This window comes from Cariama cristata, unplaced genomic scaffold (assembly GCF_000690535.1).
Source record: "Cariama cristata isolate BGI_N322 unplaced genomic scaffold, ASM69053v1 scaffold15538, whole genome shotgun sequence".
Lineage (NCBI taxonomy): Eukaryota > Metazoa > Chordata > Aves > Cariamiformes > Cariamidae > Cariama > Cariama cristata.
In genome coordinates this window covers 1-23,774 of record NW_009633064.1, presented here as the reverse complement: position 1 = coordinate 23,774, position 23,774 = coordinate 1, and the positions used below count along the sequence as shown (strand labels likewise).

The following is a 23,774-nucleotide window of genomic DNA, read 5'->3' as shown; positions in this document are numbered from 1 at the left end:
ACTCGTTTCAAAAGGTATTTTCAGTGCATTCAGTTGGTGAAGTGAGAACGAAAGTGCTTGTGATGGTTTTGGCTTAGCAATAACAGCTGGCACCCTGTCCCCGACCCCTTCTCCCTCAAAGGGTTTGAGTGGTTGATAAAAAGTTGATAACTCAACAAAATTCACTGTGCCTGTTAATAATTCTTCTATAAAAGCCGCACATTTTCCCCTGCAGTCTTCAGTCGCTTTTAGCATGAAGGGACTCATCCTGGCCCTGGTGCTCACCCTCGTGGGTAAGTTGAAGCTTTACCAGCACTGCTGAGCCATGATGGCCACTGCAGTCCTGAGCAAACTGCATGTCCTTGGGGCCTCTCAGGGACATTTATAGCTTAATTTGCTGAAGCCCTTTTATGACTGGCTGTAAACTACTAGATTTCTGTGCCTAAGCTTAGTAGCAGGGGAAAAGCCGAGCAAGCAGCAGCCAGTGAGCGGGGCTGGTAAGGGCTTGTGTCCCGGGGGTCTGGGGTGCACCCTGGGAACCCACTACTGGTTGTTGGCCAACCATTAGCACACTAAGTAAATGAATAATAAATGAAGGATTCACAGAGATGAGGGGTTTCTCATGCTTCCTTCTCTTTCCTCCCACACAGGGGGCCAGAAGCAGGACCTCGGTAAGTGTGCTCCCACCAGCAGCGAGTGGCTCCCACGCTGTCCTCCCCTATGGCCGTGCCTTGCCCACTGCTTGCACCTATTTTTCAGCAGTAGCAGCCTCATGCTTCTTTGCTGGGATGGTTCTTGTGAGTAACATCACAACAGTCGTGAAGGAGGTGTCTCTGTTATATCTTTTTTTTTTTTCAATAGAGCCCATTTTTCATAGTGGCAAGACCTACCTGTATGGCTACGAGAGCTTCATCCTGCACAGGCTGCCTGGCAGAGGCCTGGCGATGGCGGGGGTGAGGCTGACCTGTAAGCTGGAGATCAGCCATGTGTCTCGCGGCAACCACCTTCTCCAGGTAAATCACCATGGGCATGGGAACCCACCCATCCACATCACACATCACACATCCACATCACACAACTAGAGAAGTTCAGTTCATATCTCCAGGCTGGTAAATTAAATGACAAAAAAGATGCAGAGCTCACATGAAAGCTTAGGACCCTTCCCGGTGCTGAGATCACCCTGTAAGCCCAATGTCAGACCAAGCAGCTTCACTCAGGCAGTGATGATTTCCCCAGAGATTTGCAGCCCATACCCCCAAGCCATGCTGGGCGAGAGCCAAGGGCACCACTGGAGTGTCTGCGGCTGTAGCCAAACTGCTTTGGGTTACTGGTAGTGACCTACGGACAGTGCCTCAGGCTTCCTTGCATCCCGCAGCTCTGTGAGAGGGAGCCAGAGCTGCTGCACCTCTGCTGTCATCAGTACCTGAGCCCCCTTGACTAAAGCTGCCTTAGGTTCACATCCATGTGGAAATATGGCAAGCTGCCACTTTCAAGAAATGTCCTTAAGATAATTTTACTATGGCAACACTAAGCTTGAGCATGAAAATGAGAATTCAAGCATGAAATATCCATCTTTTTCAACCTGGTCCATAGCCTGAGAAAAGCTTGGCGTTGGCATTCAGATACCAAGTGAGAAAGTCCCATCTGTCTCCATTAGCTTCCTTTTGATATTCTTCACATAGGCATTAATTCAAATGTGAAGAATTCTAATGTAATGCTTGTGCTTGATGTAATGATGTCAGACCTGGAAGTGTTGCTACTCATCAAAAAGATTAAACCAATTAGCTTAAAATACTGGCATGGAACAAAAGACCACAGAAAAGAGATCTAGAAGACACCACATGGGGAGAAAGTTGTAAGAGGGCACTTAGCATTTGTCCTAGGGGTTTACTATATCTGTAATCCTGTGCATATATGACTGAAACAGCATGAAGGAATACCTATTATTAAACTTTGCACACCGCTGCAATTGCAGGCTCTGTGTAACCTCGCTAGATTTGCAATAACTTTAGCAATTGCAGACAACATTCTTGAGTAGGATTTAATTTGAGAAAATGTGACAAGAGGCAAGCCACCCCTGCAGCATTGATTATAAATGCCTAAAATAAAACAGAGCACTAAAACCACACCATTTCCCTCTACACAGGAACACATACTTTTATGTACGAGGGTGGGAGGTGTGTATGTGACTAGATATGTATGTGCATGCAGGCATGCACTTCCCACTAGGTAGCAGTCAAAGACTTGTGTGCAAGCTTTACAGCTTGTTAAGCTCAAAATGATGACAGCTGCTTCCAAAGAAAGAGATGCCAGCTCCCGCTGGGCCATCTCCCATGCAAGGTCCTGTGGTCATCTCTGCTTCCCCATCAACTGTGCTGCGGCTTTGGTGCTCTGGAATGTGCTGGACCTGGAGCAGCTGCCAAAATAGTCCCCGTGTGTTTAGGCAGGCAGCTTGAGCAGTGGCTTGGCTGCCTTGCAAAATGTTGGGAGATCTCACTGAACATCCAGGGAAAATAGGGGAGTATTCTTTCTGTACAGATTGCTGGCAGCCGCTGTTTCACTCACCCAGCAAGCTTCACCAGACTTGCTGAAGCTTTGAATACTGCTTGCACAATCGTATTTTTCTGGCAGAAATCCTTCACAGAAATTGCGTTTTCAAGGATGCTTCCTAGGCCCAGCACAGGACTCTGAGGAGGAAAATATACAGCGTAGGACAAGTGGCTTGTGTCTGGCCATGGACTGGAAGTGCCCAGTTTCCCTGTTATTGCACTGTTTCAAACTGATGGTGAACAGGATAAATGTTTTCCTAATTTTGTTCACAGATTCGATCACCAAAGCTGGAGGAATACAACGGCTTCTGGCCCACAGATCCCTTCACTCTGTCTTCGAAGCTCACGGAGACCATTGCTGCATGCTTCAGCCAAGCCTTTACATTTGAATACACTGCAGGAAGGGTTGGAAGTATTTTCACCCCCGAGGACTGTCCCATCCTGTGCACTAACCTAGTGAGAGGGATTCTGAACGTGTTGCAGATAACCATCAAAAAGTCACAAAATGTGTATGAACTACAGGAGGTTTGTTTTTTCCATTCTGATTTTACTTTTATTCTGATTTGACTGTTATATAGTAGCTTGCCTGTACATACATGTCCCAGGCAATTTTCTTTGACCTATTTATTGCTGTTTCAAGTGGGAAGTTCATTGTGTTTAATCAATACTCACAGGACGGGATTGAAGGCATCTGCCAAACCAGATACGTTATCCAGGACGACAGCAAGAATAACCGTGCCACCATTTCCAAAAGCAAGGACCTGACGGACTGCCAGGAGAAAGCGGTGAAGAACGTGGGAATGGCGTACCTCCGCCCCTGCCCCACCTGCCCCCTGGTAGGAGCACCACAGAGCCCTGCTGCCATGCTCAGGCATAAATCACTGCTAAACGCTCATGCATCGCACTGACCCTAGTAGGGAGTTTGGCTCGTCTGTGCTAATTAACGACCACCTGTTCGTACTTCTGAGTGGGTCTCTTTGTACTTCTAGAAAATCAGAAACATTAAGGGCACGGTGATGTTCACTTACAAGATGAAGTATGATCACAGCGGGGCCTTGATTACATCTGCTACATCCGAGCAGGTGTACCAGATCTCTCCCTTCAATGAACCCAATGGGGCAGCAGTCATGGAGGCAAGGTAGGTACTGCAGGTGTCCTCAGCATAGCTGTGATTATCAGAGCCAGGAGGAGGTGCCTAAAAAGTATGTACTGTTGATCTATGATTTAACAAGAAGCATCTGGCCTGTGGGCTGAAAATTGCAAAGGCACTATACATCCCTCAGGATGCCCAGCCAGGTCCTGCGCCCTGCCATTTGGGGGGTTTGCTGGGCCACCTGAAACATTTGTCCAACCGCTCAGAGACTTTGGCAAACTCTAATGAAAGCTCTCGCAGTCCTATGACATTTCCAGATAATCCTGAGCAATGCATAAATGGAGAAGTGCACGATGTGTTTGTGGTCAATGCAATGGTCCTGCTGGGCACCCTCAGTCTGCTCCAACCGCTGTATGTGTCCTCCACGCACACGATGCGGTTAAAGACTACTGATGCATCTCCTTCTTTCCCTTGAAGACAAGAACTGTCTTTGGTCGACATTAAAAGGACTCCCATCAATGCACCAAAGACTCAGCTGCAAAACCAAGGGAGTCTTCGTTATCATTTCTCAGAAGAGCTACTCCAGATGCCGATTCCTCTAATACAGATTAAAAATCCAGATTTACAGGTATTAGAGGCTTACTTTTCATACTCTTTTGTTATTTGTAAGATTAACAGGTCATCACATAATTGTTTTAGACATGGACCTTCCAACTGTCTGTTTTTTCCCATAGTTAACAGAAACACTGTGGCAATTAGTTCAGAATAATGAGGAAGGAGCCACTAAAGAAGCTTCAGCCAAGTTCTTACAAATGGTCCAGCTTTTCCGTATAGTGACCCTTGATCAAATTGAGTCTTTGTGGGTGCAGTTTGGCAATGACCTTCCCTACAGGTAACTGTATTGCCTTCAGCCAGGATTTCCGATCAGAGGCATACTGGGCAATGGGGATAATGAATCTTCCTCTCCCTGGCAGGCGCTGGTTCCTGAGTGCCATCTGTGCTGCTGGAGCTACTGACACGTTCAGATTCCTGAAGCAAAAAATTCATGATGAGAAGCTCAACATCTGGGAAGCAGCTGTGACTCTCCCTCTCGCCTTTCATTTCGTTACACCCAACAAGCAAACCCTAGAGGTTGCCTCAGTGAGTACAGATCATTCTTCCTTCTATTTCCCTCTCACTCCTTTTTAAAGATGAATTCACAGGATTGTAAGTGAAAGATGTAACATATTTCCTTCTAAATTTGTAAAATGCAAAGTATTAACAAAAATGGGGAATGCTTTAGAAAATGTTTCCAAACAATCGTTGCCAAAATTTTTTAATGGCTTTGATATTTGATGTTAAAACCCACAAATCCTAAGAAAATTGCTATTGACTTCTTTTTGCCAAAATAATTTTTTTTAAAACTAGACACTCCAGAAACTGATATCATGTAACCAAAATCTAAACTACATATGGTATAACAGGAGCGAATCTATTTACTTCTATTGTAGCTGAATGACTAGCATTTGATTTAACTTCTGAAAATATTTAGGAAAAATCCAAAGCAATTTTATCTATTTATTTCTCAAATGTAATTTTCACTAAATACCCGCTCTAATTACTAGAAACATTAAAGACTGCTACTTCTTTCTTCTGCAGACTTTTCTGACCTGTCCCCAAATCCAGAAAGCACCGATACATCGAACAATTGTTTACCTGGGATATGGTAGCATGGTAAATAAATACTGTGCACAGACTTCAATTTGTCCAAATGAACTTCTTCAGGTAGGTGACTCTCATTTCTTATTCATAAAGGGTGAAGAAATGTTTTAAACACCTCTAATTTAGCTCTCACAATGCTCACAATTAGGTAAATCGCCGTTCACGTGCCTCACTCTTAGCTGTGATTGCCTGCAAAATTGCAAAGACAGAATGAAACACTGAGCTGATGCCTTTGAAAAATCTGGTCTTAACAGTTCAGAATTTGAAATGTAAGTTGTAGAAGACTGGGGGGATAATGGATCCTGAAAACAACGTGAAACTGAGTTTAGGTATGACAAATTTAGGATTAAAGCAAAATAATGATAATTATTCTCTCTACTTTTACGTTAGGTAGAGTGTACTTCAAAAATCTATTAAAAAGGCACTAAAGTGTGAATATAAGCAAAGCTCTAGATATATCATAGATTAGGGCTTCCAAAGGGGCCCTGCTACATAACTGCATATCACTGTCAGAAATATTCAGGACATTGTCCTTGGACTACACAGCTCTGACTCCTTACTCAGAAGGACCACAGCACTGAGATGGCCTGCAGGTGTTTGACATGTGTTTGAATCTTCCAAGAAAGAGCGAAACAAAGCCAAGCCACCAGAAGGGTAATTTGTCTTCTCAGAACAGCAAAACTAAATAAACTTGCTATTGCATATTTTTCACTTCCTATAGCAAGTGTAATCCTGCAACTGCGCAGACCTGGGGGCTGCAGGCTGGCAGGGCTGGTGGAGGTGTCCCAGGGAATGACAGAACCTGGCGTCAGCTCAGGGCTGCTCTTGAACTTGCAAAAGACTCTCTGGTGCAGGCATCCACCTAGGATTATCTCCTACACTCAGGCTCAGGCACAGTTGCAAATCAATTACAACACTCTGTAAGGAGAGAACCAAGTTTGCTTGTATGTTCCACGTTTGGCATCCTGTTAATGATGGTGAGATTTTTCCTGGGAGAAAAATCCAAACAGCTTTATTCTGGGCTTTGCACCAGTAGTTGTTTTGCTTGCTAGGGCAATGCATATCTTTATGCATTATTATGAAATCATTACCTGGTAAGATTAACACAGTCTGCTCTGTTTTTAGCCACTCCATGACCTTGCTACTGAAGCCACCAGCAAAGGTGATACTAAAGACATGGCCTTGGCCCTGAAAGCCATCGGTAATGCAGGAGAGCCAGCCAGTATCAAACGCATCCTGAAGTTTTTGCCAACATTTTCCCCAGCTGCAGCTTCATTACCAAACAGAATTCATGCTGATGCTGTGTTGGCCTTGAGGAAAATTGCCAGAAAACTCCCTGCAAAAGTAACTGAAATTATTATTTAAACAAATGTCTTAAAGGGTATGATTTGGGTTGACTTAGTGATTCAGGAACAATAAAGCCATCAGGTAATGTTAGCAACTCTGGGCAGATTTTTCAGTTGCTGATCTTCCTCTTGCCCACACTGCAAATTCCTGACATCACCCCATCCTTGCTGATATCCTGGGAAAGAGGTTCCTTTAGTCACGGTAACACTGGGCCCATTGCTAATGGCTGTTTCTTCCAGCCCTGTTCACTGTGCACCCAGCACTATCTTTGTCTTCAGTGACTGGTCCCATGCTCAAGTCTCTGTTTAGGGTTTTGTTCTCCATTCACTGCAGATCACACATGTATGGTTTAGGAACCACTTCTCACTGAGAAGTTATGAGGTACTCACAGGTTGTATCTTCCTCCTCTAGGTAAGGGAGATCTCCCTCCAGGTCTTCATGGACAACACACTCGCTCCTAATGTCCGAATGGTGGCTTGTGTCGTCCTCTTCGAAACCAAGCCTGCTCTTCCAACTGTGACAGCTATGGCCAGCTTACTGCTGACGGAGCCCAGCTTACAAGTAGCCAGTTTCACATATTCACACATGAAGGCTTTGGCAGCAGGCAGGATCCCACAGCTCTATAACGTGTAAGTAGAGGAAGAAGTACATTTTTTTAGTAGCAAATGGTGATTTTTTTTCTTGCAGTTTTCTAAGAATTTGATCACAGTTGACTATCTTCATATGATTTTAACTCTTTATTACTCAGATCTGCTGCGTGCAACATTGCCATTAAACTACTGAGCCCCAGACTTGACAGGCTGAGCTATCGTTACAGCAAGGTCATTCACGTCGGCGATTATTCCTGTGAGTACCAGGTGCCCTGTTAACCGCTTCAGCTTATGCAGCCAAATGCCTCTACTGTGTTCCGTGATTTTCCCCCAAAATCCAATCACGGGCTGCGAGTTTAGTGTGCTCTTGAAATAGAAAAATCACAAGAGTCTCCTAACATGCAAAATCCCCTGAAGGTGTTCTGCTACTCTCTGGGTATCTGCTGGGGAAAGCGGTGCCTGCGCGTGGATTTAGGCCTCCTTCTTCAGTCACCGTGGTTGTATTGCCGCTGCCCTAGTTCTCCTCTTGAGGCTGCAAATCTGAGGACCTGTGGGACTGAATCCCAGCAGAACCCCTTGTGATCCACTACCGCATGCACCTGAGGTGGCCTACATGCACCAGTCACCTCAGAGACCCTAACCAAAATCTCTGCTGCTTTCTATTCCTGTGACAGCTGAATATCAGGCTGGTGCCATTTGGAGGGTCTATCTAATGAACAGTCCCAGCACCGTGTTTCCATCTGATATAATCACAAAAGTAAGAGGATATTATGCAAATACTGCAATGGATATTATCGAGGTAAGAATTCCATTAAAACAGCCAGCTAGATGCAAGTCAGCTACAGATAGTATTACTTGTTAAGCCACTTGGACTGTGATGTTTTGTTTAACTCCATCTCTGGCTGTCAAGGCGGATAAGGCAGAGAAAATTTAGATTATGGTTATGGTTTTACTTAGGCTTCTTCTTTTGTTTGGGCTTCTTGACACATACACTCGTCAATGAACACATTCAGTATAGGCATGAAAACCTAGGAGAGCAGAGGAAAGCTCACGCAGCAGAACATTCATCTGCCTACCTGAAGTCACATGGCATCTAGGGTATTTTGCGTAAGTACAGGGAAATAGCATCTGAAATTAAATTTCAGCAAGCAGTGCAGCCAGGGCAGCATGAAGCTCCATGTAACAGCATGCAGGCATTTACCTCAGCTTCTTGGGCAAGCTTTGCAGCCTGGGCTGAGCTCTGCGCTGCCCTAAAATTATCCCTGCTGACTAAGTCAAAGCTGGCTCAGCACGTCCTCAGCATCTGCAGCCATAGCCTGCAGTCATCTGCCAGATAGACACAGCCTTCTAAGTGCAATGGCTTAATGAAGTATGTATTTAGAGTGGCCTTGGTGAGTGTAATAGTAGCTACAAGGGTTTTTCTGGGCTCTTGTACTTGGGCTGTGACGCCTGACTCTCTTTCCTACAGGTGGCTCTGCGATCACAAAGCCTAACCAAGCTGATCAGGAAGCAGAATATTCCCTTTGCTGAGTATGATACATACAAGACACTGAAGGAACTCGGTAAAACAGTATGTCTCTATGCAACTTCCTGATCTTTTTGCAATACACAGTTCCCGCCAGCGCTGGGGTTGCATCACCCACCGACCCACCCCCTCACCGAGCCGTCCCTTTGATGTTTCACTGAGAAAGGAGTCAGTCATCCTGTTTGGTCACGGAAAGATGTACTTACATTGTATTTATGATATCAACAAATGTCACCTTTTCACTCAACATGTGTCAGCCCTTAATGTACAGTACAAAAGATGATGACAATGCTGGTAGCCAAAATTCATGTGTTTTAAAGTGTATGTTAAAACACAGTAAGTGCTTGCTTTTCTCTTTTAGAATGATTATTTTGTTCATGAGTCCTTCCGTGTCACCCACTACTTATAGCAGCAGAAATTACCAAGTCCTTACCTCCTCCTTACATGGGGTAACTCCCACTGAAGTCAGTTATGCAACATAAGAAAGGCCACATTGGTTCAGACCCGTAAGATGTTTATTAGTTTCTGTGGCTAAAGGACCATGGTTAGCATCCTTCAGATGAGATCGACTCTTTGCTAATACATTACCGTATTTTAAGTGGCATTATCTGCTTCTTCCCTTTCTCCCCATCTCTCCTTAACACCACAGCTTCTGGGATGGAAAGAACTGCCTCCCGAAGACCCTCTAGTGTCCACTTACATCAAAGTATGGGGCCAAGAGATCGCCTTTGTCGACATTGATAAAGATGCCATTCAGCAGACCATCATGGTACTGACAAAGCTGTTGTCTTTTTTGTCTGCAATGCTGAATAATTTCCCTTCCATGTCTCTTCTTACCTACTTACCTAACCTATTTCTCTGTTTTCAGAATCTAACTGGCTCATCAAACTGGCAGGCAGTGGTGAAAAAAGTGGTGGCAGAGGTCCAGCGAGGCATTTCAGGACAATGGACCCTGCCAGCGATGGTGGGCGAGCTGCGGCACATTGTCCCCACGGTGGTCGGTGTGCCGCTGGAACTCAGTCTGTGCGGCACCGCGCTGGCCCAGGCTGCAGCCGACGGTGAGCTTGGGATGCCAAACAGAGCAGTCTCCCCACAATAACTGTGCATCCATCCCTCTGCTGAAATTAAATCCCTCTATGATCTTGAAAAATACTCTTGTAATGTGGAAACACTAGTGTTCAGCTGCCTCCAAAGGGTTTGAGGAGTAATTAGCATGTTTCACCTGGGACATATTTGTGTAACTCTGGTTTGGAGTAGCAATCTTTAAATAATCACGTAAAGTATTTCAAAATGCAAAAGCACTGCCCATGTGTTAACTATTATGCTTATTGAAAACATTACATGTCCAGCATTTATTTTTTTCTCTGTTTGTACAATTCCTATCTGTCTTTTGCAGTGGATATACAGATATCACCACCATTACCTGACAATTTTAGACCTTCGCAGTTGTTGGAAACCAACATGGATATTCATGCTGACATCAAGCCAAAGTAAAAATTACATATATTTTCACATACACACACAAACATTTATGTTTATATTTGAAATAGACATGTGATCGCATGTTGTCATATAGGTGATCCTACTTGTCGCAGATTTGGGACAGCTCTGCTAGTCCAGTGCAGTGAGGTTGTGAGAAAGCAACACGATCACCTGATGCTTTACAACCCTGCAAACGTAGCAATGTGCGCTGTATCCCACAGCATCCCGTGCTGTTCTGCCATTGCTAAAAATGCCCACATTTGTACCTGTTCAGTGACTAAAGATACTAAGCTGTGAAGACATATTTGCTTATGTATGAACAGGTTTTACAAGTTCAACATAGAATTGCATCACCGCCTGCCACAAGCTGGGGGGATTTCAGAGGGAAAAGGGAAATGCTTCTGGATCCACAAAAGCAAAAGCAACAGTACAAATAACAATAATAGTAGTAATGATAATAATAATAGTGGTAATAATAATAAACTAGGCAAAATCTGAAGCTAGAAGATTCCGGTGTTAGCTTGTTCTCAGGCAATGTATCAGTGACAAAGCAGTGAGAGGGTCCGTGTCAGCTTTGTTCATCAGATAAATCCCTTCAGCTTTTCCAGTGGCACTTCAGCTTTTTTTTTATCCTGTTACAATACATCTCTTCATCCATCAGTAGTGGCTCTTACAATAAACAGAACAGCGTGAAAATGCATTTTTGCATTTCAAAGTTAAATATGTGCATATTAATCTGTAATTATGCATGTTTTTATTTCCACTCTTTCAGGGCATATTTTCATATAATTGCAATGATGGGGATTAATACACAATACTTTCAGAGTGGTCTTGAATTTCATGCAGAGTTCAGTGCCAACACTACAATGAAATTTGATGCTAGGATAAATATGAAAGAGAAAAATTTGAAGATTGAAACCCCTCCCTGCCGTCAGGAGGTTGAGCTCGCAGCTGTGAGGTACAGAAGAGCTTGTTGCGTTTTGCTTGCTGCTTGTTACATGTTACTGATTGTGAGCTCCCTGTTGTAAAATCATCAACATACAACTCCTTGTTAGGGTCTGCTGTACCCTTGGCAGTCACATAAAGTTTAGTATTGTCTTTTTTGCACAAGCAAAGACAGGTAAGCAAAATCAGAAGATGTTACTTGTTGTGCCATTTACCACCTCCACAGGAGTGAAGTTTGCGCTATTTCAAGGAACATGGAAGAAGTAGATTCAGAAAAGAAATCCCAGCTTCTCCCCAAAGGAGAAGTACCAAGTATCTCTGACCAGCCATTTCAGCCATCAGAAAGATCTTCAATACCTGGCAGCTGGAAGGTAAGGAGGCCTCTCACCATCTGCATCGCAGACAGGTAGAGAACAGACAGATCCTCAGAGGGGCTGAGCACCCCAACACAGTAGCTGGCAAACACAGAAACCTTGAGATTAAACAGGTGTCTCACATATTCCAAACCAAGCCTAACATAAGTCCCAATGGGTTCAAGACATGATCATTCACAGTCTGCTCACTCGTATCATCTCATGCAGGTAGGGTTACTTTAACAGCACGTCTTCCTATTTCTTTAGAGTCATGCGGAGGGTGTGTGAAATTCATATCGTTTGTACAATATCATCTTTTTTCTGAGCCACAGCAATGTGGAAAAGATGGCTCTTGGGCATTACATCCATTTTTCTTCCCAAATCCTGAGGTAATCCCTGCAGTGGATTGCAGAAATTCATTCTCTTATGTGTTCTTCAGCTTCTGAGGCTGGCATGGGAAGGCTAGTTTGACTTGCCACAGCAGAGCTAGTAGCCCAAAACCGATGCAGAGCGATAGCACCTCCAAAGAGCCCTGCAGGTTCTCACTGGGAAGTGTGTTTGTGAAACGCTGCCTGGGAAACGCTGGGCAGGATTGCTGTCCTCTTCCACAGAGCACTTGGGAGGAAACCCCATTGCTTCCAGTGCTTGGATCTCTAATTTTAAGCAGTGCTTCCTTACTTAGGCAGGACTGTCATCATTCTCTTCATTAACAGAGGAAAGATTTTAGGAGCTGTGACAATATTTTTGTGGAAATTATCTTTATTTGCCTTATTTTTGTTTAATGCAGCAAAGCAATATTCCTAGTGTGATATCCAAAGGATACCAGCAAGGTTCAGAAGAGGCACATCACCACAGTGTAGGAGGAAGATTTTATGCACACATCTTCTGTAGAAAATTTGAGAGTTTGGGATGTTCTGCTTGCTTCAGCCTAAAGTCACGAAATTCTGCTTTCTTAAGAAATACCTATCTGCACAAATTAGTTGGAGAACTTGAAGCCAAAATAGTTTTGAAGCCAGGTACAGTCATGACAACAAACTTTTCTGTCAATCGCTGTGAATGCTGCTCAAGCAGCACAACTCTGGAATGTAAATATCTTGACTTTAGTTCATACAGATGCTGATATTGACAAAATACAGCTGGAGATTCAGGCAGGATCCAAAGCAGCTTCCAAAATAATTAATGTAGCAAGCTCAGGGTCTAAGGAAGAGGATGAGACATCTCTGTACAAGGACATTCAAGCTAAACTGAAGAAGATTCTAGACATTGAAAATGTGTTCATGGTAAGAGATTTTGAACATGGGAGGGGCTTCACTTTCCTATAAGTGAAGCCAAAGGTTTCCAGTGTGGAAAACTGGCATGGGAAAGCAAGGATTTGGGCTGGGAGGAATGGGTCTAGGTGAGTTCTGGTGCAGCTTCTGCAGTGTGCAGGACCAGGAAGCTGTATTTCCTTGAAAGCCTGTGGTGAGCAGCTTGTCTGACACCCAGAGAAATGTTGCAGAACAAGCTAGAAATTCATAACGCTTGAACTGTTTTTGGAGGTTGCAAATAGAACACGGCACCGTAGGAGACGGGTTCACAGAACAGACAACACCGCAGCTACAGACCCCTGGGCAGAGCTCAGTGCAGCACTCCTCTCCAGCGCATCCTCTTCTTCCACTGCTTCCTCTGCTGGTGGTAAAGAGCCTAGAAATGAATACAAGAAAGATGAAATAAGGCAATCTAGGAAGAAGCGTGGTGGCAGCAGCAAGAGCAGCAGCAGGATCAGCAGTGGCAGAAGCAGCAGTAGCAGTGTCAGCTCTGCTACCAGCAAAATCTGCAGTAGCAGTGGAGAAGACCGCTCTGGAGACAGGCACTGCAATGGGGACAGCGAATATTCCAATCAACAGGTAATTCACCCAGGCTGGACCTTTTTATATTTCTTGTAGTGAATGTTTTTGTACATCAGGAAACTGTGCCCATAGAGCACAGACCAAAGAAAAAGAGACTGTTGAGGGTGGCTGTTTGCTGCAGGATGGACAAGGTCACCACCTAGCAGTACTTTTTCCCCTTTTTAACCTCTCTGGTTCTCTGAAGCATTTCAGTTCAGAAGTTTTACGTTTCAGAAGATTTCAGTTTAAAATGTTTAAAAAATTTAATTTTGTTTTGTCTTTTTTCCATAGTCAATACTGAACTTTTTACTGCATTTGTCGAAAGTTAGTTCTTTGTCTTCTCTTAGATTTTCTTATGTACTATCTACTTTCACAGGCAAATCTACCTGTTTACAAGTTTTGGTTCAAGCCAGCAGATGAACAGGTACATTTACTGCTTATACTGTGAGCAGGGCCTACGCCTGCTCTTACTGGCTTTGCTGCAATCAGAGCTTAGATCTCTGAGAATAAAAATATGAGAAATTAATTCCGCAACACTTTTCAATGGTAAACAACTTGCTTCAAGGTGATTATCCATTTTTGCAGGGCCCAGGAAGGCAAGTCCTGAACAGCAGCATCAGCGCGTCCTCTTCTTCTGCTAATGAGGAGGGCATCTCTAGAGCCATGTCTCAGGTGAGTGTCTTAATCTACAAAAAATAAAAACATTTGCTTTGGATTTCCAGTTACTGTATGTTTATAACAGAATAGGAAGAACATGGTGATTTAGCGTACTAGATAATATATAGAAAGAAAATTAATTGTTTCCTGTTTTATAAAGGTGAGCACATTGGATAGCCATTGAATGTTTTTTAATATTCACTCAATACAAGCTACATTTTTAATGAAACTGGAATGTATTGCTGTATATGTTGAAATTTATGTTACTTGGTAAATAATTCACTATAAAAATGAGAACACTTTAGAAGTGCTGACCTGCTTGATCAGGAAATGGTTTCGGGTATATTTTTTATTGCATAGCTCTTTGTAAAAGGTCAGGACTTGACTCTGCCACGCTTCTGTTCATTGGGTCTCCATTGCCAAGTACTTCTGTTCATGTTAGCAGCACCATACAAGTCTTTTGAAAAGACCTTGATTGTGCAGTAAGGCTCCAACTTTGAGAGCAATCCAGGCGTTTATTCAGGAATGACTACATGGTACATAGTTAATGGTATCTGGTCCTTCCGTAAGAACTATTGTAAGAAATGATGGAATCTGGAGCAGATTTGCATCAAAGGAAAACTTTACACATTTCTGACAATGACCTACATGACTACAAAATAGTAAACCTTACTTTGCTGAGACACCCCCTCTGCACTGGCAGCTCCCAGTTGTTAGGCGCAAGTAGCTTGCAGAAAAAAGGCAACCAGATCTACCTTCTCCCCTACTCATTTCCGTGTAACTTGAATTCACCTCTCTTGTCCATCTTTTCACCACATTACTACTTCCCTGAAGTCTTCCCAGTCTTTTCCAATGCTCTCATCACATACACCTTCTTCCTCAGCCCCAGCCTTGCTCTTTCCCCATTTCCCCCTAAGCCCTCACCAGCTCTGCCTCCCCTAACCCTTCTGTGGGTCTCTGTCACTTGGACCTGGCAGCAGAGGGAGGACCCGCTGCCCCACAGCTCATCCCACCTGCAGCTCTCCCCTGGCCAGCCGGGCACTCCCACCCCACCGCTCAGGTAGGGCAGTCGCAGCCGGAGCGGACGCTGCTGCTGGGCACGGGGCCACGTGCCGCTCCTTGTGCAAGTACCGCACTTTGGACGGCACTGAACAGATCCCTCTGTCGACACAAATTATCACAGTTTTAAACAGGTGGTTTAATGAATTTTATCAAAAAGACTATTAACTAAACTACACGTTGTAAGAGGGCAGCGCTGAGCTGGATGACACTGGTTCTTTATACAGTAGGGTCCTACTCCATACTTCCTTTTGTTACACTGAAATTACTTTACAAAAAGATTCCCAGCACCACAGTTTTACTTACATAGGTCACGACAGCTCTCTCTTGAAAGACTGTAGCAAAATTACATATGAACTGAATAGATCGAGCGATGATCTATGATGCTGTCCCATACTGCACATAAAATGACTTTTTGAATTAAACTTTTCCTTTACAAACACTTTCTATCTGTGGTTTTAGTATAGTAATGTTCATGCTTTGTTTATGCCTTTGGTCTCTATTTCCTCTCTTCTGGCTTAAGCCTAAATTCTTGGGAGACAGCAAGCCACCAATACTGGCTGCAGTCCTTCGTGCCTTTTTAAGGGCCCCGCCGATGGGATTACAGCTTGTGCTGTACACTGATACACAACCCATGAGATCAAGGATACAGATGTTTGTTTCAAGCATCACAGGATCAAGTAGATGGAAACTCTGTGCTGATGCTTCAGTAATAAATTCCCATAAAGTACTGGTAAGTTTAAAATAATATAGTAATAATATAATAATATAATGATCTTACTGCTTTATACAAGAATATGTATCTATTCCCCTCTACTAGGGTTCTCTTAAATGGGGTGAAGATTGCCAGGACTACCAGATTGCTACCCAGGTTACAACAGGGCAATTTGCTGCTTATCCAGCTATGCAGGTGAAGCTGGAGTGGCCAAAAGTACCTTCAACAGTCCGAACAACTGCAAGATGGTGAGTTACTTTAGCATTACTCTGTCAATGCTCCAGACAATTACAGATTCTGTTCTGCAATTTCTGAGCTGGAAAATTCCCCTTAATCAGTATGATATTATAAAACCAGATTACATGTGTCTGGTTTTATTGCATGTTCATCCCCTCAAAGCATAGTGCATTTCAGTTTGCAAGAAAACCACTTGAAATAAAGCGGATGATGGGATTCACCTCATCTATTGTAGACTTTTAATTTGAAGTGCCTGAATTAGGAAATTGGTCTCCTGATGCCTCCTCATTGATGGAGGCTCAGGGCAGAAGCCTTGGTTCTCTGAAGGGGTCTGTCTCTTACTGACTGTACAGGGAGAGTAATTTCCTAACTTAGGCACCTTACCTCTGACTTCTGAAGAAGGTGATACAAATACTTCCCACAAGGCTTACTGCACACTAAAGAGCAAATGTTGTGTGATGCTTAGTGTAGGAAAACTGTAACTGCTGGATTCAGTGCACATATGTGTCTACCCATATACATATTGTACCTATTGTATTAATTCATTCATTATATTCATACTTGCATTTGCCCACAATAACATATAGATCCATAATAAAGCCTCATCTTTTTTCATAGTGCTACCAAAATACAGACATAAACAACAACTTAGTTAACTAAATATGCATGCAACACAAGCTCTCACACTGAAGGCATACAGGTGATTTGGTTAAGAAATGTCTACTGAACAGGATAATTTTTATATCAGATTGAATTACCTGAAGTGCTGTTATCTGCCCTTATTAGAGGGGATGAAACCATCCAATTGACTATCCTAGAGCAAAGCCATTGAACTCAGCTTTTTTTCTGCTTTAAAACTATGCCTCTTTTTAAAGGAGTATTTTCTGTACTTTTCTATTTCAGTCCCAAGCCTGTAAGAGAACCCAATCATAGAGATTCCTCTGTCAACTCATTGACACTTTTAGTGGGCAAAAGATCCTCGCTAAAAGTTACCACTGCAGGACTGACACATTAATACGAGGTCATCTATTTTTTAGCATGTTAGTATTTTAGTTTTTAGGTAATTGGTGCCTATTTTTAAATCTGAATGTATTTAAAACAAGTTGGCTATACTTTTCCTCTCATATCACTCTGCCATCCAGTCTCTTGAAGACTGTTTCACCCATTAACAGTTAAAAATTGCCTGCCCCTCCACCCACACACACCACCATGTATTACCCAACCCTGATACAAAACATGTCTAACACAGAATGCATATTGCTTTATGTGGGGATTGTAGTCTGAACAAATAACCATTTTTGTCAAGACAGATCATTTTAGTCACTTAATTCCTTTTCCAGGTTCTACTCATTTCTTCCAGGAGCTGCATATGTGCTTGGGTATTCCCAAAGGCAACAGCGTGGTCCCTCTCGCCAGGCAACCTTGGTTATGGCTCTGACATCTCCAAGAACCTGCGATATAGTCCTCAAGATACCTGAGGTAACTATTTACACTATCTTTTATCCTGAGGCATTCAGTACTTCTGAAATTGAAGGTTAATAGCTTTTTTAACCCACTGATTTTTTTTTTTCATTTATTAAATTATAAAGAAGTTCCCATCACAAGGACATTATATTCACACAGTTGGTCCCATTCTGAAAGTATCTTACACCGCATTTCTTTTTCTCATGTAGCATGCAAACACATGAAATAAGAAACAGGTTACAAAACAACCATCATGATTGCCAGCATATTAACAATAACTTATTAAAAAGACCACTCCTCCCCAAATCTTCAGAAAGATTATAGGTTTTCCTGTGACCTGGAAAAGATAATAAAACCAGGCTGTAGGCTGTAGAGAAATGGCCAACATGGTGGCCAAATAGCTGCCTTCAATGTACAGGCAAGGAGAGGGTGTGCATCTCAGGTAAGCAAACTATTTGGACTGTGAGCAAATGTGATGTACAACTCCCCAAAAAGCTGCAAACTGGTGAATATCAAAATTCATTTATAGCACTGCTATTCTATAGGTGGCAAATGTATCAAACTGTAGAGCTACTTCATGCTGTAGACAGAAGACTTAATTTCTTTTTCGCTCTGACCTAAATCTATATTCTAATTTAGATTTCAGTCAGTATAGTCCTCTTCGAACATTACAGGAAAATGCTATCTCATCTCTACACTGTATTTTGCATTTACATTCATGTTTGTGTTCTGACTGATTTTCAGCTGACAATTTACAACAGAGCCATCAGGCTTCCCCTGCCATTCCCTTCAAGTCCAGGTACACTGATCTCAACAGTACCATCCTCTGACCAGAATGTCTTTTCCCAAGCAACACTTTCAATCACCAAAAACCTTAAAGGTCAGCAATTAACTATCTGCACAAGAATTTACTGACTTTGCCGGTTGACATAACTTGAAATTATTTTACATTCACTTAAAAAATCAGTTGGACTTCAGATAGAAATAAATCCACCTTTATGAAAATCTGTGATGCTGCAAAGATGTAGAGAAAAGGAAACTTATATTAGTAAGATTAAATATTTCGTTCCATGCCAAACAGTGATTCCAAATGCATCTATTCCCAAAAGCATCCATTTCAGCTTCACTGCAGGGATTGCTCGTGAAGAAAAAAACATTACAAAGTTTATGAGAGGGACATCTAAGTGACCTCAGATTTGGGGTGCCCTGCTTGATTAGTGCTGTTATGTAGAAGCTAAAACAGCTTCAAAAGTATACCCATTCATTTCACCTCCTGCACTTAATTTTGAAGGGATTATTGTTTCATTAATGCTGTATTAAAAGTTAATTACATTATACTTACTTAGGGTAGATTTTAAATGAAAAAGTTTTACGTAATTGTGGGATAAGGAGTCACATTCTGCTTGAAATCAGGGCTAATATCATACCTATGCATATTTCTTTGGTAAACACCAAAACTAGCCTGTATTAATTAAAATGGCTGTAAAAGAATTTCTAATCAGCTGGTAGGATTTCCAATAAAATATAATCAGAGTGAAAATCAGAGTGAAAAAGGGAGAAGTTTACTCTACTGTGGCTTTTTTTTTTCCCTCCCCATCTTCTATTTCTAATCCTGGTTATGATTCAATAAAGGTAGCACTATTTAGTGAATTTCCTCTAGTGTTAATGATATCTGAATTGTTAACAACATTTGAGAAATTCTTTTGGCTATCACAAAGTTACAAAAGCCAAAAGGCCACAAACAGAGAGTTGCACCAGGTGTGAGCAGGATTTATCTCACACAACAATTGAATTAGGAGTGGGTTGCACTGCTGTCTGGAGACTGCCAAAGTTTTGCTTTTGCATTAGTACAAATCCAATATTTCATCCGAATGAATGATTTTGCTTTTACATGGGAATAGGTAAAACCAGTAAAAGGTCTTTTTTTTTTTTTAAATTACAAATCTAAAATAGAATAACTGTCTTATATACAGTATAAGAGGCTTGCTTTTTTTTACAGCTCATTGTTTGGTTTTCCAAAATACGATCACAACCTTCAATGGCATTGAATTTAACTATTCAATGCCTGCAAATTGCAGCCATGTCTTGGTACAGGACTGTAGTCCAGAACTGAAATTCCTGGTGATGATGAAAAGACTTGAAGAGTCTGCTGACCTTACAGCAATAAATGTCAGACTCGCCAGCCAGTAAGTAATTGCAAACTTAATGACAAATAGATGTCAAACTGAATATGCTATAAATGTGAAGACCAGATTGTTAGGGCAGATTGGTGCTAGTACAAGACTCCTGAAAAAATAAGTGATGTCAATGGAAAAAGTTATAGGAGTGTCACTGGGATTTGGGACCTTGTCTTTCAAAAGTGCTTCTGAAATATATCTGAGGTTCACAGTGACCTAAAGTCTTTACTGCCATAAATTCTTCATTAATTTGTTAACATTTAACCGTCTCATTTCAGTTCTTAGTAATTAGACAGACACACAAACTATAAATCCAAAAAGGACTATTGTAATTATTTAGTCTGGCCTCCTACACTAGGCTACTAATTAGAACTAATTAGTACCCACAATCATCTCAGCATAGATGTTGAGAAGTGGACATAGCTAAAAAGGGAATTACTTATCCCAGATTAGAGGCACTCTCTTAGGTAATCCCTTAGTTGGTGCATAATGTTCTAATCTATTTGAAATTAATTTGGGGCACACTTTGTTTCATCTTGGAGCAATCACCTCTGCCATCATAGGTTCTTCTTTAAAAGTATAGTCTGATACTCTAAATTGTATGGGATTATGCATACCAAAATCATTGCAAGGAGTATTCTTCAAAGCGCATAAATAGACTTTGGTCTGTAAGGTTTCATTACAAGTCATTATTTATTTCTGAAAATTGTGTGCCTAACTGTGCCACGTCAGAGAAAGAGAGAGAGACTAGGATTCCCTGAACCTGTTTTGTGGAAGAACAGAAGGATGCTTGTTTCATAGACTGTATCTTTTGTGATAAAGACATTCCTCATCATTGTATCATTCTTGATTGTTTCACACAACTGTATGGATATGCTTTTTATGTGCTTGAGCTTCATATTTCTTCATTAGAGCAAACACTGCTCTGAAGAAAATACTACAATACATAGACTATTCAGGCTGTAAGAGAACCGCCGTAGGGAATCCAATCCTCCTTTGAAAAATAAAGCACCTTCAATTTTTATGAACATAATAGCAATTACATTGTTCCACAGCAAGGGTCCCTGTAGCCTGGTGTCTTCCTGCCTGAACCATGGCCACAAGCAGACACTCAGAGATGATTAAAGCCAGGGAAAGGTGTACTGCGAGCACTCCTCCGGCACGCATTCCTGGGCTTTCTCAGTCTTCCTCCCAAAGGGTAGCAGGTGATTCGTCCCAGAACGACATGAGCATCCTGCAGTGTTGGTTCTACCAGGACTAGAGATTGTGAGCTGAGTGGGGCAAAGGAAAAGTGTTTGTTTATACTCATTTCCTTTACTTAAAGTGAGGTTGACATGTATGTTTCCAATGGACTCACCCAGTTGAAGATTAATGGTGTTCAAGCCCCAACAGATGTTCCATACACATCTAATTCTGGTAAGAGACTCATCTTTATATTTCTTTTAATCTTTTCCGATCTTTTGAAGAAGGAGAGGACGTGATCCTGCAAACGCCTCTGAACATAAAGATCACCCTAGTTTGAGAAACAATTAGGTGATTTTTAACATACCTTCATGCTAGCGTTCATGGGGGTGGCAAGAAAGATGAGCAGCGAAAGAGATGCTGATCCCATGTATCTTTGCACAAACCAAATAATGCAGGGCTGTAGTACCACGTGCTGATCACAGAGACCCACACAACAAGCATCTAGATGTCCCCTGGCCACGGCCACCCTTGTCACAGGGCTTTGGCTCGTTCCAGGGCAGGGAGCAGTACGGTCTTTCTCATTTCCCCCATCTTTTTCGAGATACATTAGAGCCCACATTAAGTCCCCAGGAATTTAACAAGTGGTTCAGGTTGGGCCCTAAAACAGTAACTTCCTTTTAAAAGAAAACCCTTTTTGCTTTTTTTGTTGCAGATGCAAGTATGCTGATCAGCAGCGAAAAGGAAGGACTGTCACTAAAAGCCCCCGATTATGGCATAGATAAACTATATTATGATGGGCATAGACTTGAGGTATTTTTAAAAATATTTTCAGCAGTTTTATTTTTAGAAGAAAAACATTTAAGTGCATCTTTCCTTTATTTCCACAAAGATTCAGGTTGCTTTCTGGATGGCTGGAAAAACTTGTGGTATTTGTGGAAAATATGATGCTGAGAAGGAAAGGGAATATCAAATGCCCAGCGGATATTTAGCTAAAGATGCAGTGAGTTTTGGTCAGTCCTGGATCATCTCAGAAGACTCCTGTGCTGGAGGTACTAAGATTCTAACACATACTAATGTCATTGCCTTTGAGCAACTAATTAGTCATATGAATAGATTATTTATATTAATTGTAGCACAATCACCTTATTTTTCACTATTTTTGTGATTAGTGGCCATTGACTAAAAAAAAATAAATCTGTTTTTCCTGAGTTTGGTAGTTGACTGCAAGTTCTGGTTTTGTTGCATTTTTATATTAACTTCTTATACACTATGTAGTTACCCAAAATTTGTGTGTTCTAGATAAAATTATAAACTTGAAACTCCCTAAAAGATGATATGTTAGTATGAAAAGTAGGTAGTTTGTTGACAAAAGACATTTTATGTCATCCTTAATAGTTTCATTCTTTATTTCCATTCTGTAATTTCCAGGCTTTTAGTTTGTCAGGAAAAAAAAAATTAAAATCTAGCCCTGGCTATCAAACTAGAGGGCATTTGAGGTGGGAAATACCTGTTTAAATTCCTCAGGGTGAAGATAAACTTAATTTGAAACAGTCCGGGAACAATTGTTCTTACCATCCATGTCCTATATAAAAACAACAACATGAACGCATCGGTAACATTAGGGTGCACTGCATTTTGTGTGGAGCCCAACCCTCTGGGCACGTGGTGGCATTTTTGGAACGTATTCTTAGTCAAGTTCCACTGCGAGGACTGGTCCAGGAAAGCCTGGATCAGAGGGGCTTAAGGACTAAGTTACTCAGCCATGGCAAGGCAGGTGTGATGCTAGGCACAGTGCAAAAGTGGATATATGGATGTCTAGGAGCCACTACTGCCCCAAAATGAAGTGCTGTCATAGTTTGGGTAAAGTTCAGTGTCGGTTCACCAAGGTTTTCACATATATCTTTCTGGATTTGGACACCTGTGTCCTACCTAGATTCTATTTGGCAAGCCTCTGTCCTTGGGACTGTGCCCCACATGCCCGATTTTCTCACAGCCTAAGCTATTGACAGAAAATGAGCTCGCTTCAATCAGATTAGTTTCACATAGCTTGCATCCCTCGGTTCATCCCTTGATCTTAGTTGTTGCTAATTCCACAAATTAAGTCCAAAAGGTTATTTATGTAAAATCTGTAGATGCTTTAAGAGAATTCATGTTTTATAGTTTGTAAGCTGCAGCGCAAATTTGTCAAAATTGAGAAACCAGTTGCATTTGAGAAGGCGGCAGCAAAATGCTTCTCCATGGAGCCAGTTCTCCGCTGTGTAGAAGGCTGTTCGGCAACCAGGACCGTTCCCATCTCCATGGGCTTCCACTGCGTACCAGTTGGTGAGTCTGCGGAACAGGTCCTTGTGGACAACACAACCAGTATGTCCGACTGACCCTGTGAAAAACCATGAGGTTGACCGTACTAACACATGAGTACCTTGATGTAAAAAAACCCTCTCATACCTCTTTTTCCTGTTCTCTCATTTACAGACTCCCCACTCAAGCTGGAAGGACAGATTAGGCTAGACCAGAAATCCGAGGACGTTGTGAGCACAGTTTCTGCTCATACGGCATGTTCCTGTCAACAACAGTCGTGCCGGGGATGACACCCGCTTCACAAAATCCACTTGTTTCTGGTGTGTCAGCGTCAGCCCAGAGAGCCTGTGACCCTGTGGACACAGCTGGTTTGGACAGTGAGGATAAGGCCCTGTCCCCTTCAGGAGATCCCTTTTCTCTAGTTATTTTGCAGTCTAGAAAATAATTCTGGACACCCTTCGCCGGGTTTGATCTTTTAATAAACCGTTCCTCTGTAAAAGCGGCCAGTCAAGATCATTTCTCTCTGCACAAGTGGTTCCCTGAAGGCGGG

The 23,774-nt window shown here is 42.2% G+C and overlaps 1 protein-coding gene across 1 annotated transcript; it reads left to right on the top strand.

The window, feature by feature from the left end:
* The first annotated feature begins 232 nt into the window (after positions 1-232).
* LOC104157223 (vitellogenin-2-like) lies at positions 233-23,514 on the top strand. The gene is made up of 35 exons (XM_009706612.1): positions 233-272; positions 630-650; positions 841-992; positions 2,802-3,053; positions 3,203-3,364; positions 3,518-3,666; positions 4,099-4,249; positions 4,356-4,513; positions 4,596-4,761; positions 5,260-5,385; positions 6,448-6,666; positions 7,081-7,298; positions 7,418-7,515; positions 7,934-8,058; positions 8,728-8,829; positions 9,434-9,553; positions 9,653-9,842; positions 10,181-10,274; positions 11,039-11,224; positions 11,438-11,582; positions 12,352-12,580; positions 12,669-12,844; positions 13,103-13,450; positions 13,809-13,856; positions 14,018-14,104; positions 15,672-15,881; positions 15,969-16,111; positions 17,441-17,579; positions 18,309-18,444; positions 19,564-19,750; positions 21,066-21,157; positions 21,639-21,736; positions 21,816-21,975; positions 23,087-23,248; positions 23,399-23,514. Exons 1-35 carry the CDS (start codon positions 233-235, stop codon positions 23,512-23,514), a joined length of 5,205 nt encoding a protein of 1,734 aa, XP_009704914.1.
* Positions 23,515-23,774: the final 260 nt, after the last annotated feature.

Coding starts and splice junctions, on each gene's coding strand:
- LOC104157223 (XM_009706612.1), top strand. CDS start 233: ATGAAGGGACTCATCCTGGCCCTGGTGCTCACCCTCGTGG. Junction 13,451..13,808: donor GCGAATATTCCAATCAACAG/GTAATTCACCCA, acceptor CTACTTTCACAG/GCAAATCTACCTGTTTACAA. Junction 15,882..15,968: donor TAAATTCCCATAAAGTACTG/GTAAGTTTAAAA, acceptor CCCCTCTACTAG/GGTTCTCTTAAATGGGGTGA.